This window comes from Alligator mississippiensis, chromosome 1 (assembly GCF_030867095.1).
Source record: "Alligator mississippiensis isolate rAllMis1 chromosome 1, rAllMis1, whole genome shotgun sequence".
In the NCBI taxonomy this organism is placed as follows: Eukaryota; Metazoa; Chordata; order Crocodylia; family Alligatoridae; genus Alligator; species Alligator mississippiensis.
The window spans coordinates 198646180-198666040 of NC_081824.1; the positions used below are offsets into that span (position 1 = coordinate 198646180).

The 19861-nt window shown below is 43.0% G+C and overlaps 1 protein-coding gene across 2 annotated transcripts in view; it reads left to right on the plus strand.

The window, feature by feature from the left end:
• PRKCE (protein kinase C epsilon) overlaps positions 1 to 19861 on the plus strand; it is a 534211-nt gene that overhangs the window by 418607 nt on the left and 95743 nt on the right. For both annotated transcript variants that reach the window (XM_019485358.2, XM_014610962.3), the window contains exon 11: positions 13494 to 13648. In XM_019485358.2, the coding sequence (XP_019340903.1) occupies positions 13494 to 13648 (155 nt within the window). The remainder of the gene's footprint in view (positions 1 to 13493; positions 13649 to 19861) is intronic.

Sequence of the window (19861 nt, forward strand, 5' to 3'; positions counted from 1 at the left end):
GTGGGGTGTATGCTGTGGGGTGTGGTTGAGGGAGTATGTGGTTGAGGTGTGTGTGTGGGGGAGTGTGGGATGTGTGTGGGGGAATGTGGGGGGTGGTTGAGGTGTGGGGTGTGTAGGACTGTTGGATGTGTGTGTGTGTGGAGGGGTGTGTGTGTGGAGGGCTTTTGGATACTGTGATTGGGATGTGGAGTGTGTGGGACAGTGTTGGATGTGTGTGTGTGTGTGTGTATGGTGGCGGAGTGAGGGTGTAAGGGGGTGTGTGTATATGTGTGGGTGTAGGGTGTGTGTCTGGCTATGGTGGGGTGTGGGGGTGTGGTTGAGGTTTGGGGAGTGGGTGTGGGTAAGGTGGGGGGTTGGGGGTGGGTATGGTGGGAGGTGGGGTGTGTGGGACAGTGTTGGGTTTGTGTGTGTGGGTATAGTGGGGTGTGTGAGGGGGTGTGGGTGCATGTGTGGGGTGTGATTAATGTTTGGGTGGATTGGGTGTGTGCATGTGGGGGCTTCCCTGCCACTTGCCCCCTGCCCACTCTTTGTGATGTGACTGAGCCCAGCCCCTCTGCAGGAGGGGGGGAGGGGGATCAACACTTCCTGCCTGTCTCCAGCATGCTGCAAAGGACAGGAAATCAGCTGCCACTGGCAGGCAGCAAGAGAATCCCTTAGGAGAGGGGAGGGGGGACTGGGAGCCAAGCCTGGCACCCTTGGTCTCTGTTCCACACTTTGGCAGTGCTGCATCACACTTGCACTGGCTTCTGCTGCTGCTCCTACCCCACCTGCCTGTCCCTGTGCCTGCCCAGCAGGGTTGAACCAAGCCTATGCTACTGCTGCTCCCACCTCACCTGTTTGTCCCATGCCTGCCTGGCGGGGCTTTGTGAGCAGTCAAGCTCCTTCACCTCCTCCATCCACATGCTCCCTGGCCTGGCCATGCACAAGCAGAACCAGAGTGAGCTGCAGGCAGAGCCCCACTCCCCTCAAGGCTGCAGGTTCCCTTCCTTGCCTGCTGCCTGGAGCACTGCAGCAGGGACAGGCAGAGCAGTCACTGGAGGCCAGGGCAGCCCAGCAGTTCCCTGGGCAGCTGCAGCAGCCCTGCCCAGAAGCTGTGCCTGTTGGCCAGGGCTGGCGCCCTCCAGCAGAGTAGGCTGGGAGCACAGCAGATGCTGCCCCAGGTGGGAGCAGGCAGGACTTGGCTCCATGCAGAGTGCAGCAGGTGCAGCTGCCGGCAGGGCAGATGCAATTAATTGGTGGGTGCTCGCCTGCGGGCTGGATCCAATGAGTTGGCAGGCTGGATGTGGCTCGCGGGCTGTATTTTGCCCACCTCCAGTCTTAACAGTTAGGAAAATGAGGAACCGTTGCTGACTGGTGCTGACAGGTTGCACAATAGGGTCAGTAAATAAAATGAGTTAATTGTGGGAAGAGTAATTGCAAACAGAATACTGCTTTTCTCTTCATGATTGTTTTGGTAAGGATCTTTATCCAGTTAGCATGTCTCTCTCACCAGGGACTTTTAGTGTTGGTTTCCCTGGAACTGCCCTGGAAACTGGTGTTCTGCTTACACGCACACACACATGCACACGCACACACTCAACAATATCAGTGCAATCTGTGCTGTGACAGCTCAACCTCTTATGTTCCTCCATGCATTCTTTGGGGGATTATGAATAGGGAATGATGAGACTTCTTTAATTTATGTGTCCATTCAATCTTTTGAATTTATTCCTGAGACTTCCTGTAAAGGTGATGCTTGTCCACTAAACCTAAAACCATTCAATCCAAAGGAGGTCATCAAACAGTTCACAAACAGTGATAATCATAGCAGTAATAATTAGGAATAAATAACCTACACTAATATATGGAAAAAAGCTTTTCACATTGGACTCCTACAGGTCTTTTGAATGTATAGAATGCTTCACAGTAAACAGGAATTATTTCATCCTTCAAAATGCCATCACTGCTTGGAAGGAAAATGACAGCTGTTTAACAATAAATGTTTATGCTACACAGCAATTTAGAACACTAATTGCTTACCACTGTACAGGTCAGCCACTGCCACCTGGCGTTAAAGCCAATGAAGTTTTAAAAATATTGCTCTTTTGTGTGTTATCTATTTAGAATCTTATATTGTTTCCATATTTGATCTAGCCTCCATCACTATAGTGTCTGAACATCTCAGAAGCATAATGGACTTATCCTTTCAACAGCCCTTGTGGGAACTGATAGCTTGGGCAAAGCCAAGGAACTGAACGTCAGAGTTCTGACTTTCAGGTCTGTATCTCAGGTAGTAGACTGTCCTTCCTGTAGGGGGAAACAAACTGGAGACTATTAGGAGCTGATCACCAGGCAGAGAAGAATGAAATGTAGTAGTATACATCCAGCAGTGATGGTCTGAAACAATTTGAAGGGAACTTTAACGTAATTGGTTGTCAGAAATAATTCTCATGACATTTGTTACCTCATGTTCAGGGATCCTGGTTTTCTCTGATAAAAAAAATCCAAATTTTTCTGATTTTAACCCCCCCCCCCCGATGCACATCATTTTTCCGATTAAAACAAAACACCAGTGATGTTCCATTTTAATCATGGAAAAATGGGATTTTGTGGGGGGGGGAGTGTTAAATAAGAAAATTTTAGATTTTTTTAAATAAAAAATAATCAAAACATTATGTTAATGTAAACATAAAGGAATAAATGAATAAGATGAATATCTACAAAGAACTACAAGAAGATCCTACTCCCCTTTTCACCAAAAAACTCAACGATACCATCAAATCATTTCCACCGAGATTACAAGAAAAACTACAGACCTTGATCCCCCCGCTACCTAACCCAGGGACTTTTTACATGCTCCCTAAAATCCACAAACAAGGGAACCCTGGCAGACCTATCATATCCAACCATGGGACCCTAACTGAGGAAATATCAGGTTTTGTTGAATCCATCCTAAAACCACTTGTCACCCACAGAGCAAGTTTTGTCCAAGACACCACAGACTTGCTACGGAAACTTAAAAACATAGACCACCTTCCCAGCAACACACTCCTAGCCACCATGGACGTTACCAGCCTATACACCAACATCCCACACCAGGATGGCATCCATGCCTGCCTTACATAGCTACAGGAACAAGATTACAACCCAGAATACAGACCCAAAGATATCACTGAGCTTATACACTTCATCCTCACACACAACAATTTCACTTTTAATAATCAACACTTCCTCCAGATGATGGGAACAGCTATGGGCACTAAAATGGCCCCACAGTATGCCAACCTTTTTATGAGCCACCTGGAAGAAGACTTCCTCAAGAACTGCACCATCAAACCCTTGCTGTACTTACGATATATCGATGACATCTTCGTCATTTGGAGTGAGAACCTGGAATCTCTGATTGAGTTCCACCAGAAATTCAACAATCACCATCCCTCCATCTGACTTTCTTTAGTATACTCCAGCACCGACATCTCCTTTTTAGACACAAGGATCCATATCCAGAAGGGTAAAATACAGACCACAGTATACAAGAAACCCACAGACAAACATACATATCTGCACAGAACCAGCAATCACCCAAAACACACCAAAAAAGCTGTGATATACAGCCAAGCCCTCAGATACCACCGCATCTGTACTGAAGAGAACACCCGGGATTGCCACCTCACCAATCTTAAAAAGGCTTTCACCCAGCAAGGACACTCCTCCAGAGAGGTAGATCGCACGTTTGAAAGAGCCACCTGGATACCATGTGAAGAACTGCTGCAGTACAGAAGAAAAACACCCACAAATCGCACACCGCTGGTTATGACGTATCACCCATCCATTGAACCTGTACGGAAAATCCTCAAAAAATTGCGACCCATATTAGAAAAAAACCCTATTCTTAAAAAGATCTTCCCAGAGCCACCCATCCTAGCCTTCAGACAAGCACCAAACCTTGCCAACCTCATCACCAGAAGCAAACTTCCTCAAGCCCAGAACACACCAAAAGGATCCAGACCGTGCCATGACAAGAAATGCAAAACCTGCCCCCACATCTCCATCACCTCCACTATTACTACTCCCCACAACAGAGCCATCAGCATCCCAGGATCTTACAGCTGCACCTCCAGGAATGTAGTATACCTCATCCAATGCACCAAATGCCCTGATGGAAGATATGTAGGAGAGACCAGACAACAACTGCGCACCAGAATGAACGCACACCGGAAATCCATCAAAGACAGAAACACCCAATTACCGGTGGGGGCACATTTCTCACAGGAGGGCCACTCTCTCTCTCCAATCTCTCGGTCCTGATCCTCAAGGGAAACTTACACAACGCTTCCCAGAGACGAGCCTATGAGCTCCATTTCATCAACCTGCTGGATACTAGAGATCAGGGACTAAACATAGACATTGGATTTTTGATACATTACAATCTGCCTGGCAACTGACTCCCCAGCCCAGCCCAGCCCAGCCCAGCCCAGCCCCTGGCTTCTTTACTTTTCATTCCATCCAGGAAGAGCACACAGCAACTGCTGAAGCTTCCTTAGCCTGACGAAGGGTTTTTGAACCCGAAAGCTTGCTTAATAACTATTCTCCAACCATTTGGGTTGGTCTAATAAAAGATATCAAATTCACCCAAGGAACCTTGTCTGCCTAAGATGAATATGACATTTAAACTTTGTAACTGTTTTACACCTTGCATTTCTTTTGCCCACATTCTCTTGTGTGCATTTGCAGATGGCCTTTGTCCAACATTGGGGTTGGAGGAGATGTTTGAATGGGGGATTCTGGTTCCTTCATATTTCTGGTTCTTTAAGGCTTTCACTTAGTTTTGTATACTAAGGGTACAGTGTATTTGTGCAATTTCAATCAGAAGCAGGAAATGTTTATTCAAGTTCTAAAGGGTGGGACAGTTGCTGTAGTTTTAGGTAATTTTAAACAAACTGTTTGAGCATCCTGTTTAAATAGAGTTAAGTAATCACAGTTTTGTACTACTTGGGTAGGAATTTCATCCACTCATGGTTTGAATAAAATATCATTTTACATAGCATGCCAAAGTTATGATATTTTTATTTGACTTCTTGTGTAATAAAAGTATATATCAACTTTTATGTCAATAACACATTTAATATTTCTTAAAACAAAACCACCTTTGCCATTGAACACAAGATATAGCTAATGAATGAGATTTTAATGTTACATTTGCTTTTCGTCAGTAGACATTCCTATTTTTTCTAATGTGATGTTATTTTCTTTATGATTGTTGTATTTTTCACAAGCCTCTGGAGAAATCTGATTCAGGTATAACCTCCTCAGACTGTTTGTTAGAAAAGAGTTTTATTGACATAATGAACTTAGTTTAAGGAATTAGTAAGAATCAGGAAGAATTTATTCACACCCATTTGTATGAGAAACATAAAACAAGGAGAAAAAATGCTACTTGGAGAATGCTGATAAGTCTTATCAACTACAAATTCTAGTTGAAAAGTATATGTTTGATGCCTTTCCTGGTTTCTGTGCTTTGAACAGTTATGAGGGTAGATCCTAGAAACTAAGGCTGGTAACAAAAAGACTGCATGACACACAGCACGGATACATGTCTCAGTTTTGAAATGGGAAAACAGATTGGATGATTTATTTCTGCTTTGTGATATTTTGGTTAATCAGGCTGGATTCATTACATGTTGGATCTCTCAGCTCCTAAGCCTCAATAAAGGAAAATATTGTACTCTTATCTTTGTGATTTGCTGATACATTTTCTTCACACTGTAATCTAATACTTTTTAATGAGATTTTAAGTGGAAAGGAACCCCACAAACCAATACAAATTAGTCAGATAAAGGGCTGATTTGATAAATAATTCTTTGAAGCATAGCAATCATTTCTCAGGCCATAAACAATACAACAAAGGCTGTCATTCTACATATAAATGTTTCTACCATATTTATGTGGCATTTTATTTCTCACCAATGGTAGTATTCCACGTATATAAACATCTAATAGGTTGTAGAGAGTCCTGTATCATAACAAAACTGATTGGCAAGGATATCTAGTCTTGCTAGTAGGAAGTCTTGATCATCAGTCACACCTACTCAAAGTTGAACTAGGTTGATTCCATTATGGCCTCAAATGTTGTTTTCCAAGAAGAAAAAGCAGTCACTGTATCTGCCCCAAGGAACTCCAATCTAAAAAGAAACACTTACAGAGAAAGTGAAAGGAGTACAGCATGTATACTATTATATTAACAAAAACATAAACATGTAGATGGTTTTTTTTCCTAGACAGGAAGAGGTGATAGTAATCAAGACAGGAGGAGAGGAGGGCTTGGACATAAACATTTTATGCAGAGAGAGAAGAAAGGATATATCTTTAAAATGTTGAAGAGGATGAAGAAGTAGAATTTGACCACAGCTGGATGATTGGAGTAAGGGAAAAGATGCGTACAAGTAAGCTTGAGTGACTGAGAAAGAGGATGTCTTGCCAGTTGTTACAGAGTCAGAAGATGATGAAGAATAACATTAAGTTCGGTTTTGTCAACATTAAGCTTTCGGTGACATTGAGGAGGATAATTAGTAAGATGTTTAGGGAATACAGTCTACTTAGGTTTCCCATGGTTAACATGAGCAGCCATTTAAATCATGCAAATGGCATACAAACTGTTAGGCAAAGCCTATCAATATCTATATTAACTGCATCATATCAAATGAATGAGGCATGCCCAATAGTTCATTCTGAATCACTGTGCACTGCCTGTTAGCACCTAACTAAGGTTGGTTCAGAGGCCTGACAGAAGCAAGTAATTAATCAGGCGGCTGACAGCTACATTGGTTACTTAACTCCCTGTCTGTGCTGTTGACTAAGCAGACTGCTGCGTGCTATAGAGGTTTGCTGACAAACTATGAGTGCCTCCCCACTCAAAACTTCCTTGTGGTAACAGAATTGTCTCCTCTGCTTGCAGTCAGTTCACCTTTACTAAAAAGGATTCTTCCGCCACCTGATATCTGGTTGGCAGGATTATCCAACCACCAGCCATATCAGCAAATATTCTGGTTGCCAAATAAGTCCCCATATATGGCAGAGTCGGTATACTGAAAACTAGGATGAGAGGTTAGAAGGGGGCGAGGGAAGAGAGAGACTTGTCAGGTCAAGCAAGTTTGCTTGTTGTCATCACAAAGATAGTAATTAAAACCAGGGACAGGGAAGGTTGTTATTCCATGGAATAAAACTAAGTACTTTTTTGTGTCTTAATGAAATACTCTTTGCACTGAAAGCCTCTTACCCACAGTGTCTGTTTTGATTTTTTTTTCTGCTTATTATTATCATTCAACCATAATTTTTAAATGTTTATGGAAAAGCAGCTTTGACTGAGAAAATAAAAACCTATGGAAAATATATTTGAGTACTTCAGAAAACATTTTTGCTTACTGTACTGTACTTATTTTTTTTACTGATGCCAATAGGGGTTTAATTATACAGGCTTTGTTTATGGTTTTTCTTCTTATTTCAGTTTATATCATTACTGAATTCCCAGAACTGTTTCACGTGTATTTTGTTCATCAAAACATACTTCTCAAATAGGATGGATATGGAATCCAAAAATAATTCAAATCAGTTTTAAAAAAAAATTGATTGATAAAACAATATCTCATTACCTGTCCCAGGACCCTGGTTGTCCCATAATATTGTGGGATACTGTAGTGTACCCACTCATTTTAGTGCTTAAATAAATTCTGAAGACATATCAACCAAGTTATTGTTCTCAGGTGAACTTTACTTCTGCATGATGAGGTGTTTGATTAGGATGAAATCCTGGCTTTACTGAAATCAATGGGCACTTGCCAGGTCAATTAGTGTGTAGCCAATTTCTTCCATATATTCTAGGAGAAAAAATAGAAAAGAACAAAAGAAAACAAGTTATAAGTCCCTAGCTATAGAAATCTACAAGCTGTCAAAGAGATTTTAATTAAATTCTTTAAAAGGCAAAAAAATAAATACTGGGGGAAGAAAAACTAGATAATGTGATTTATCTAACGGAGTTGGATATAAGTACACAATTCTGTAAATTCCTTGCCTATTGTCTTATTTAAGTATAAATTTTTCCCCATTTCAAATTGACCAGATTATTTTCCTTTTATATAGATAAATTTTAAAAGAATAGTGAGATAATTGGATTTAGAAAGCAGATTTCATGGAAATGCAAGAATCATATTTAGAGTTATCTATAGGTATATATGTAAGTAATCGATCCTATCTCAGCAGTAGGGCAATTTCAGTCATAATATTATTTCTGTCCATGTGAAAGTGCAAAAATTTGGACTTGTGCAACCTCCTGTTGCTCAGGAAAAGAAATCCAGACACAGGACTGGAGGTAGTATGGGAACAACGCTTATGAAAAGTGGCATCTGCCAAGAACTAGAAGCCCATCCTAAATGTCATGGAAAAAATATCAGTAGATTTGTGTAGCCAGGCATGCATACTAAACTTGCTATATCAGATTAGTTAGGTGCCATCTCGGTGTACACTGGAAATCAAAAGAGAATGGCTGTAGCTACAAACCTGCAAGAGGGCACTTTTGACATAGAAGCTGGTATCCAGAAGCTGGTAATTTTTGGCCTGCAATAAAATAAAAGCTGAACTCATACTATGGGTAGATTAAAAGATAAATACACAGCTGTCCTGAGAAATAACATCCACAAGTGAGAAAAAAAAAAGCCATGAGTACCACAGTCGCATTCTATCAATTACTTTTTTTACTTTCATCCTTTATGATTTGCTTTCCATTTGGAAACTACCCAAAGGCTCCTTCATTGGTTCTTCTAGGACCTGCGAGGTAAGTGACTTTGGGGAACAGGGAGAGTCACAAGCTGTATGAAGGTGGTTTCTGCAGAAAATCTAAGCCATAGTGGGCGTGTCTACATAAGACACTACATTGCCATAGTGATGAGCTATGGTGACATAGCTCATTGCTATGGTGTCATAGCATTGGCAGGCATAAACTGTGATGCTGACGCTACTGTGCAGTAGGGTTGGAAATGACCTGTGCGCCACTGGAACTGCACAGTAACAGCAAATACTACGTGACTGCACAGTTACAACTGTGTTGGGGGCATGTGTAGATACACCCAGTAAAGACGAATTACATAGGCCATGTACGTGGGCACATCCAGGATTTTGTGAAGCGGGGTGTGGAAGCAGTGGCTAGTGCTGCAAGGGTGGCTAAAGAGTCCCCCAGCCTAGGCAGACAGACTGCATCATGGGAGCAGCAGCAGGAACTTTTTAAAAGTCCCCGAATCAACTTAGAATCCCCCCCACCTCTTGGCATCCTCTCCCTTCCCCTCTGTCCTCAGCAGCACATTCCTTCCCTTCCCATTCACCCCCTTGCACACCCACCCTGCTACTGTTCTGGGCTGATGCGGGGGGGGAGAGAGGCTTTAGAGCTGCTCCTGCTCCTCTCCAGCTGGGCTTAGCAGAGAGCAGCAGCAGAAGCAGTGAGTGGGTTCCTCCTTGCTGTCCCATCCTGCAGAAGTTCCCTGCCAGCTGGGAAATAAGCACAAGGTAGACAAACCCTCCCATTTCCCGTTCTCTGCTGCAGCAGCTCTGGAGCCTTTTCCACCACAGTCCTCTCAAACCATAACTCCCCCAGTTCATTTCACAGCAGAGAGGGACTCCAGAGTCGCTGCAGCTAGGCTCACAGAAGGCAGCAGCGGGTTTGCTCCTGGGTTGGCATGGACACCCAGGGACCAGGCAGAGAGGAGGAACCCACCAGCTAGCACCAGTGCTCCTCCTGTTCCTGGCTGAGTTAGGCAGGATGAGCTCTGGAGCCTCTTCCCACATCAACAAGGGATGGCAGCAGTAGCAGGGCACCTGTGCTGCTGAGGACAGAGGAGAAGAGAGGGCATGCTGAGAGTGGGGGCAGGAATTTTACCTGATTTGGGGACTTAAAAAAAATCCTTTCTGCTGTTCCTGGTGCAGTTTGAAAGGAGGATGTCTCTGTGCCTCTCCATCTCCCCCTACCCCCCAATCTGCCCTGGCCACATACAAGGGTTTTATTTCCCCTGGGAGAATCGCCATTCATAGTTTCGTAGCTTCATAGTTGGTAGGGTTGGAAGGGATCTGAGCAGATCATCAAGTCCGACCCCCTATGGCAGGAAAAAGTACTGGGGTCAAACGACCCCAGCAAGGTGTTCATCTAACCTCCTCTTAAAGACTCCCAGGGTAGGAGCCAGCACCACTTCGCTTGGAAGTTGGTTCCAGGTCCTAGCCGCCCTGACTGTGTAGTAGTGCTTCCTGATGTCTAGTCTGAATCTACCCTCTGCCAGCTTGTGACCGTTATTTCTAGTCACTCCTGGTAGTGCTCGGGGGAACACACTGTCGACCCATGTTCATTTTGGCGTCAATAATGACTCCAAGATCCTTTTTTGCCTCTGCACTGACAAGAAGGGAGTTCCCCAGCCTGTAGGTATGCCACTGTTTCTTCCTCCCCAGGTGCAGTACCTTGCACTTGTCAGTGTTGAAACCCATCCTGTTCTCATCTGCCCACCCCTGTAACCTGTCTAGGTCCAATTGCAGCCTATTCCTCCCTTCTAGCATGCCCACTTCTCCCCACATCTTAGCGTCATTCTCTCAGTAGAAATGATAAGTGTACAAACACTCACTGGATTTCTCCTGCAGGAAACATGCCTCTTCTAGGAGATCTTCCAGATAAGAACTTGGAAGATCTCCCTTGCAAGAAAGTTTGTCTTGCAAAAGTGAATGCTGTTATACTCCCCTCCCAGTCTGGTCTGGTCTGAGAGGGGAGCAGAAACAGCTGCTTCCTGACTCTTCCCCAAACCAAGGATTACCTGGTTTGGGGAAGGTGTTGGGACGTTTGCTGTGCTGCTCCCCTCCCCTCCCAGTAAAGTATACAGGCCAGCATGGTGCCTCTTACACACTGATCAAGAGCCTGCTGGAAAGTGGTGTCTGCATCTCATTTTTGGAGAGTTTACATACTATTGCCCAACACAACTAGCGAGCAGTGTGGCTAGATTCTTCATTTGATCACATCTGACAAAAATAGATGTTTTTCTTATTGCCTTAGCTTGTGGAATCATGGGGCTATCTGAGAATTTCAGCTTTCATTTCTTTTCAAAAGCAATGTCTCGTTCTCATGATTATGAAGAAAAGTTGGCAAAGGTAACCAAGGATAAAATAGTAGAAAGCAAATAAAAAGTGATGATGTATTTCTATGAAATGTTTTGCAATTTTTAAGCCAGCCTAATTATTTTTGGGGACCTTCCTTGTGATTTCTGGATGCTAATCAGTCAACAGTTGAGAGTCAGTGTGGAAAGGGCCATGACCCTACTCTCATCGTCTTTAGAATATTACCTTTCCTTTCAGAAGTAGTAATGCTATAGCTTCTGTAGTCTTTCCATCATGCAAGGGCTATGACAGTCATTTTCTGATGCTAGTTACAGTCAGATACAGAAAACTGGACCGGGGGGACTTCAGTCTGAACCACTCTGCCAACACCCATGTTTCAGCTGTGGGGAAAGAAGTTGCTTGGAATTTCTTATTCCATGTGTTCTTTTTATGATCAGTACAGGAGACAAGCATTGATGTCTCATTTCCAGAAAGCACCTAAGTTCAGGATAGCATTTACAGACATGCTTAAATCAGTGTACACACTTATTGTTAAACACATTTTTAAGTGCTAAGCCTTTTTTTGGACAGATAATTAAAGACAATCACATTTTGTGAGTTTCTGGACCAACTATACTTTGTACTGCTAGTCCATTTAAAAGTGGTAATCTATAAAGATGTGTAATCTTTTCATTCATCATACATAGAAGTAGGCTTTTTAAAATTAAGAGCGGGACATATATTAATATGAAAGGAAAAGGTGAAAGTGCCTGAGAGAATATTTAGGGTTAAAATAAATTAGTATTTAGTATTAGTACAGAAAAATATGGAAAATATAGGTAGATATTAGGGGTGTGTGGAATGGGCCCTATTCAATTTGGATTCAGATTCAGCCCAAATCAGGGACAGGGATTCAGCTCGTTGCTTCAGACCACTGTCCCCGATTTGACTCGGCCAAATCTGAATCTGAAGAGTTGATGCTGAATCAGAGAATCAGCAATTCAGCCATAGACACAGCTTTGAGTGTTTTTTCTACATATCTTGAGGTACTAGGCATGGCTCTTGAATGTTGCAATGCTGGGACGGATGGAGTGTCCCACAGGAGTGCAGGCGGCTCCCCAGCGCACTCAGCAGCAAACTCAAAAGTGGGCCGGAACTACTTCTGGTCCACTTCTGGGTCCACTGGGGAGCATGCTGGGGGGCCTCCCATGCCCTCCCAGCTGAGTGACCAGCCATTGGTGGTCCCCAGGTGGCCCCCCAGACCCAGGAGGCACCAGTCGCTGAGCTGGGGGGGGGGGTATAGGGGAGCCCCTGCGCTCTCCCCAGCAGCCCAGGAAATGGATCATCATCTCATCCGAATCTCTCCGAATCAATTTAGAGGGTTCTGATTTGATTCAGAGAGATTAAAGGGTCTCCTGATTCGATTCAGATTTGGAGACTCAGTGACCAAATCGGGCTGAATCTCTAGTGAATTGAATCAGGGACCAAAGCTTTGCACAGCCCTAGTAGATATCATACTTTTTGTTTATGTTTTGGTCTGAATTGTTTGTTTCTAGTAGGAGCTCTTTAGGACAGGGGTCTTTAAGGTGGATACCCTACTTTGGTTTTTTAGTATTAGCAGGTCTCTTTTCTAAGGTCTCTGAAAATGTGGTGTTTTTTCTAAAGCCACAGCAGTAAACTAATATATTCCACCGAGGGTGGTTGAAATTGCTTGGGAATTTCAACCACCATTTTAAACAAAATAAATTTCTAATCCCAACTGTTGTGGAGAAAAGCTTTGAAAAATTTACCCTTAAAGGGACAGGGCCCAGAAGCAGCTAGGTAGAACTTATTTTTAAAAATGTTGTATCTAATCTATTAGATTTAGGGCCTAAACTCTTATTTTTTCAGCATTTAGTATTGGAAATCCTTGTTTCTCTGAAAATCATTTAAATTATTTATACTATGAATTGGGAAGATATAATTTGTAAGAAAAAGTATTCCAGTAATAAAGTAGTTGATAATCTGTAGCAGTAAGCACAAGGCAGGCTGGCAGCTGGCAAACTGTTCATCCCTCCAGCAGCTGACAGAATCAACATTGTCCTGTTGTCATTATTTTTAAACTTGTTAAAACAGTATGTATTAAAACATATAAAAATTGATTGCAGTGTTTAAAATATCCTTATTTTTTTAATTGCATTTTGATTATTATCATCTTTCTTTTACTCCTTTGTGTCTCAATCTTTTCTGTTTTTTAATTTTATGGGCCCTTTTTGGTTGTCAGCTTTCCCTCAGAATTGCAGCACTTGTTTCTTTAGTTTCTTGACGCAAATCCTGTTGTTGTTGAATGTGTAGCTTAAAGCAGTCCTTTGTACAGCTGAAAGAAATTAGCTAAATAGCACTGTTTTAATTAATTTCAGGACCGCCTTTTCTTCGTCATGGAATATGTAAATGGAGGAGATCTAATGTTTCAAATTCAGCGCTCGCGCAAATTTGACGAGCCTCGATCCCGTTTCTATGCTGCAGAGGTCACATCAGCACTCATGTTTCTTCACCAACATGGCGTCATCTACAGGTACTTTTTTGATTAGAAATAAAGTATTCTTGAGGCGCAGGGCTCATTTTGGCTGAAATCCTCTGTCTCCTAGCAACCAAATTTAGATTAGTTGTTTGTTCCAATTTGCTTACATAGAACTTTTTTTGGCTGTTTATCATTCAGAATGTTAACATTTGAATAGTCTCTGCAGCAATCTCCAGCTGTGTGTGCCAGTTTTGTATTATAGTACAAATAAAGCTTTTTTCAAAAGCTTGGCACATTGTGACCTAGAGGTGACCTTTGTGCAGATCAGTGCAATCTCTTCACTTTCCTCTCTGTGCCATAGATTTCCTCTCGTTTTCAAACTCCCTGCCACTTCCTGAGTTTGTTTGTCCTAGTTGTCTCCAGTCTGATAGGACCGGGATAGTAGTTTGAAATGCTTTGCTTTATGCCCTTTCCTTTCAACTGTTAGGGTGAGTTTCAGTCACTAACAGGAAGTGGGGGGTTTTTGCAGACAATTTGAATTTCCTTATTAATGCTCAAAGTTCTCATTTGAATGAAAAGAAATCTAAGTAAAAAACCTAAAAATGTGTGTTTTTGTTGCACTGTAAAGAGTACATTTAGAAATAAATATTTATTATTAAAAACAAGGAACTACTTGGGAATTTTTCACCCTGCTCTCCTTGTGTTTATGGAGTCCTTTATCTTGTCGTTTCACCCTTCCTCTCTTTTTAAATTATTTTTGGCAGTTTGTTACTACTTGTGATAAATCCAGGCTGTCAGAAGCAGAGTAGCTGTAGGTTTTGAGATGTGGGCCTGTCCTCCCTTACTGAAGAAGACTCTACGACCATGGCTATAATAGGGGTTTCTGATATCCTTACCCTATTTCTTATTTTCAGGCAACCATTTTTTGGAAGTGGTGGGGGAAAGTGAAATGAAATTCTACTTTTCTAAAGCAAAAACTTTCTGGGTGAGGACATGGACTTTGAAATATGCCTGGATGCACTTTCAAAGGGGCTGGGTAGACATGCTTGAAGAATAAAACAGTGAAAGCCAGAGAAGCTCAGCACTAGAGCTGGTCAATAATTTTCTTTTCAAAATTGATGGAAAATTGGGTTGGATGAAAACTTGGCTTTCCGACTAAAAGAATATGTCTACAAGGAGTGTCTGCTTTCCATAGACAACTTTGACTTCTCATCAGAGCATGACAATTTGAAATTTTTCAGGGAAGCCCGACACTTCCTTTGAAAATTTTCTTTTGGTCAGAAACAAAGTATATCTTCAGAAAACAGTTTAACTGAGAATCATTTAACTAATTTTAGTATCAAGAGTCTTTAGTTTCTTTTGGCTCCAAGGTGATGAAGTGCTCAATAATTCTAGCAGACTGAGGATTATACTAAAATTAAATTAGTTCATCAAATGCACCTTGAACCCTTTCTTTCTGATGGCTTAATATTCTTGGTGCTAAATCCCTACAAATCATATCTTTACTGATTGAGAAAGGGATTTTTTCATTAATTTCCAAGGTAAATAGATCATATAACCACTCCCTGGATATTTCACAATTTTATACAGAGACTTTATGGGAAAGATGAAGTAATAGTGGGTGCCGTAACTAGTGAAGGATTTTAAAGATTACAGTATTTCCTTGAGACTAAAGTTAATTTCCCAGGATGGGTAGGTGAACTTTACATACTGAGTAATTAGCAGTTAATTTGTCGATTTCAATTAATCAAAGTTAAAAGGTAATTTGTCAGACAAATTACCCGGAGGGTATGAATGCATGTTGATTAATGCACCTTAGATATTGCACATTTATTTTACTACTTCCATAATAATGGACTAACTAAATGCATAGTACCTGATGTTACTGCGCATTAGCACTGGCACATGGTTAATTAGTGATGCTTACTGTGCATTAGCCTAATAACACTGTGCAGTAGACTATTATCACGATTTGTGCTATCACAGTCTACTGAGCAGTGTTATTAGGCCAATGAACAGCAAGTGCCTCGTGTAGATGCACCCGGAGGGAACAAAATCCAAGTAGATAAAATTACAATCCCCTTTGCTAATATGTGCATGTATACAGCCTTCTTCCCTCTCCTCTCTTCTCTCTTTCTTTTACATGTACTACTGTGTTTTGGCTCTAAAGTACATTGGATCACTTTACACACTCACCTTAGTTATGTCTTTTTATTACACCCTAAATGTTTGGCTCCCAGGAGTAACGTCATGATGAGGGAGCAATACTTAGTGATTTAAAGCTTGCTGTGATCATCTTAACCTGCTGCCAAAGCTCAGGCATACAGTAGTAAAACTTTAAAATTGTTGGTGATATGTTGTATTAAGCTAGTTTCAGAGGAGGAAAGAAAACAAGAAACAAAATGAATTGTGGGTAGAAAGTAAGAAGATCCACTAAGCATGCATTCCCTCATGCTACTTTATTTTAACACTGTTTTTCAACCCAAGTATTCTTTTATCCAGAATCATTCCTTTCTTACCTGAAAGACTCTGAGACCTTAAAAACCTATGAAATGTAAGTTTCAACAACTTTATAAAACCACAGCTATCAAAATGAGGTTTGAAAGTATCTAACCCATAGTATATCATGAGAAAAAGGTCATGGTTTATACAACTTGTGCTACAGGCTTGAAGAATACTAAAGTATCCATCCATATCAACTGTATATCAGAATGCAGCCATCTCACAGGGAACCTAGCCAGCATGAGTATTTGAAACATTGCACTGAATCATATTACTGCAGAGTGAAAAAAACATTAGATTATAATTCATTCATTTATATTTCCAAAGTGCTGATGTGGCCCAGCAAAGCCAACACCTCACACCACCAGTCAGCACTTGGATTTCTTTTCCTAAGCAACAAGAGGTTGCACAGGTCCAAAATGCTTTACATGGCATAAGAGGTGAAAATTATGTCAATTGTTCCACTGTTCACACAAATCTTATGATTCCAGAAGTACTCTTAAAGGTGACTCCCTGAGTGACCAGGGAGTGAGTGAACATGAGTAGCAAACAAGGGAAGCCATTTGCAAGCAGTTCATAAGTCAGTTTGCCCCCACCCACACCTCTGAGTGGGAGCTTTTAAGCTTGGTGAGAAGAAGCAGGGAAAAAGAAACCTTTCAGGGCCAAGGAACAGTAAACAAGCCATCGTCAGGTGAGTTTGCCTAGGAAGGTGTACTTGGGAGAAGGGCAGTAAGAGCGTGGAGGCAGATTAATAGACCCAGGGGAAATGGCTGAAGGACGTTGCAATGCCAGAGCCACTGCCACTACCTCTGCTTGCTCTGCCAAGTTGGAGAGTGCCTGCGATGTGAGCAGTGCCTTCTGGTGGTGTCTCTCAGGGAGCAGGCAAGAGAGCTACAGGAAGAGGTGGTGAGGCTCCAAAGCATCCTCTGCCATGAGGAGTTCATCAATTCAGTGCTGGAGGAGACCACCAGGACTGTGGAGAAAGAACTGCCAAAGGCAGCGCTAGAGGACATGGACTCTGAGGAAGGTAGAAGCTAGAAGCTTGTGACCTCTGGCAGCAAGCAGAAATCTTCATTTCTACCTGCAGCAGTTTGTCTGAAGAACAGATATGGAGACATAGCAACAGAAAGGGAGGAGCATGTTCCATTGGTGGAGGAAGACAGGCCAGGCCTCCCCAAGGTAGGAAGGGTTGAGACCCCCCGCCACCAAGAAGAAGCAATGGGTGGTGGTAGTTGGAGACTTCCTTCTGCTGACCTGACCTGTTTTCTCAGGAGGTCTACTGCTTGCTTGGATCCTGGATCCAAGATGTAATGGAGGGATTATTGAGACTCATCCAGCCCTCTGAATGCTACCCCATGCTGCTTATCCATGTGGGCACAAATGATACTGCCAGGGGAGGCCCTGAGCAAATCAAAAGTGACTACAGGCCTCTGGGTATAAGGGTGAGTGGGACAGGGGCACAGGTGGTATTCACCTTAATCCTTCCAGTCAAGGGAAAGGGCCTGGGCAGGAGCAGGCGCATCCTGCAGATCAATTCATGGCTGTGCAGGTGGTGTCACCAGCAGGTCTTTGGTTTCTTTGACCACAGTATGATCAATGTTCTCTCTAAGGTTTAGTGATCCATGAGCAATCCTGGCTGGGAGTGCGCAGGTATCTTCTCCCTCCTGCAGAAGCCTCCGGCCAGTTTGGAGCGGGTGGCAAGTGGCCAGATGTGAAGCCGACAGCAGCAGCAGCAGGGGGAGCATCAGTGCCCCTTTGCTATGGCACTGGACATCCCCCCCAGGCCGGTGCCCGGGGGCCATGGCCCCCTGCTGCCCCCTCTCCCCCGTCGGTATGCCACTGTGTGCATGGCATTAAAAAGTTATTGTGCAGCATGATTTTTTCTTGTGCACAGTTGCACACATACACAGCTTAGAGGGAATGCTAGGTATGATGTTCTAAGAAGTAAGATTGCTAGGAAGAGATGGGATCTACCTGCTGAAGAGAAGGAAGAGCATCTTCACAGACAGGCTTGCTAACCTAGTGAGGAGGGCTTTAAACTAGGTTTGCAGGGGGATGGAGACCAAAGCCCTGAGGTAAGTGGGAAAGTGGGGGACTTGAAGGAAGTGCAAGTAGGAGTAAGTAGCAGGGGAGGTATTCTTATTCTTCCTGAGAAATCAGGGCAATTGGCTAGTTACCTTAGGTGCCTGTACATGAATGCATAGAGCCTGGGAAACAAGTAGGAAAAATTGGAAGTCCTTGCACAGTCACGGAACTATGATGTGATTGGAATAACAGAGACTTGGTGGGAGCTCGCATGACTGGAGCACTATCATGAATGGATATAAACTGTTCAGGAAGGACAGGCAGGGAAGAAGAGGAGGAGGAGTTCTACTTTATGTAAAAGAGCCATATGATTGCTCAGAGCTCCAGTATGAAACTGGAGATAAGTGTGTTGAAAGTCTTTGGGTTAGGGACAGAAGGGAGAGCAACAGGGGTAATGTTGTGGTAGGGGTCTGCTATAGACCACCAGACCAGGAGGAAGTGGTGGATGAGGCTTTCTTCAAACAGCTAGTGGAAGTTTCCAGATCACAGAGACTGGTTTTCATGGAGGACTTCAATCACGCTGACATCTCCTGGGAGGGAAAACAGCAGAGCTCAAGCAATTCAGGAAGTTTTTGGAGAGTGTTGGGGACAAGTTTCTGGTGCAAGGGATGGAGCGGCCAACTAGGGGCCGTGCTCTTCTTGACCTTCTGCTCACAAACAGGGAAGAATTGGCAGGGAATGTACTAGTAGATGGCAACTTGGGCAGCAACAATCACAACATGATTGAGTTCAGGATCCTGAGGAAAGGAAAGGTAGAGAGCAGCAGAGTAAGGACCCTGTAGTTCAAAACAGCAGACTTTGATTCACTCAGGGAACTCATAGGCAGGATCCCCTGGGAAGTCAGTCTGAGTGTGAGAGAAGTCCAGGAGAGCTGGCTGTACTTTAAAGAAACCTTAGTAAAAGTGTAAGAATGAACCATCCTGATGTGCAGGAAGACTAGCAAGTGTGGCAGAAGACCAGATTGGCTTAGCAGGGATCTCTTCAGTAAACTAAATCACAAAAAGGAAGCTTATAAGAAGTGGAAACTTGGACAAATAACTAGGGAGGAGTATAAGAGTCTTGCTTGGGCATGCAGGGATGAAGTCAGGAAGGCCAGAGCACAATTGGGAGTTTCAGCTAGCAAGGGACATCAAGGGTAACAAGAAGGGTTTTTACAAGTATGTCAGTAACAAGAGGAGGATCAGGGAAAGTGTGGGTCCATTACTGAATGTGGGAGGCAACCTTGTGACAGAGGATGCAGAAGAGGCTGAAGTACTCAATGCTTTTTTCACCATAATCTTCACAGGCAAGGTCAGCCCCAGACTACTGTACCTGGAAGCACAGTTTTCAGAGGAGGTAAGCAGCCAACTGTGGCATAAAACAGGTTAGGGACTGTTTAGAAAAGCTGAAGATATACAAGTTCATAAGGTGGGACAGGATGCACCCATGAGTGCTAAGGAAATTGACTGATGAGACTGTAGAGCCACTGGCCATCATCTTTGAAAACTCATGGTGATTGGGAGCGGTCCCAGATGATTGGAAAAGGGCAAGTATAGTGGCCATATTTAAGAAAGGGAAAAAGGAGGATCCAGGGAACTACAGACTGGTCAGCCTCATCTTAGTCCCTGGAAAAATCATGGAGCAGATCCTCAAGGAATCTATTTCTAATTACTTGGAGGAGAAGAAAGTGATTAGGAACAG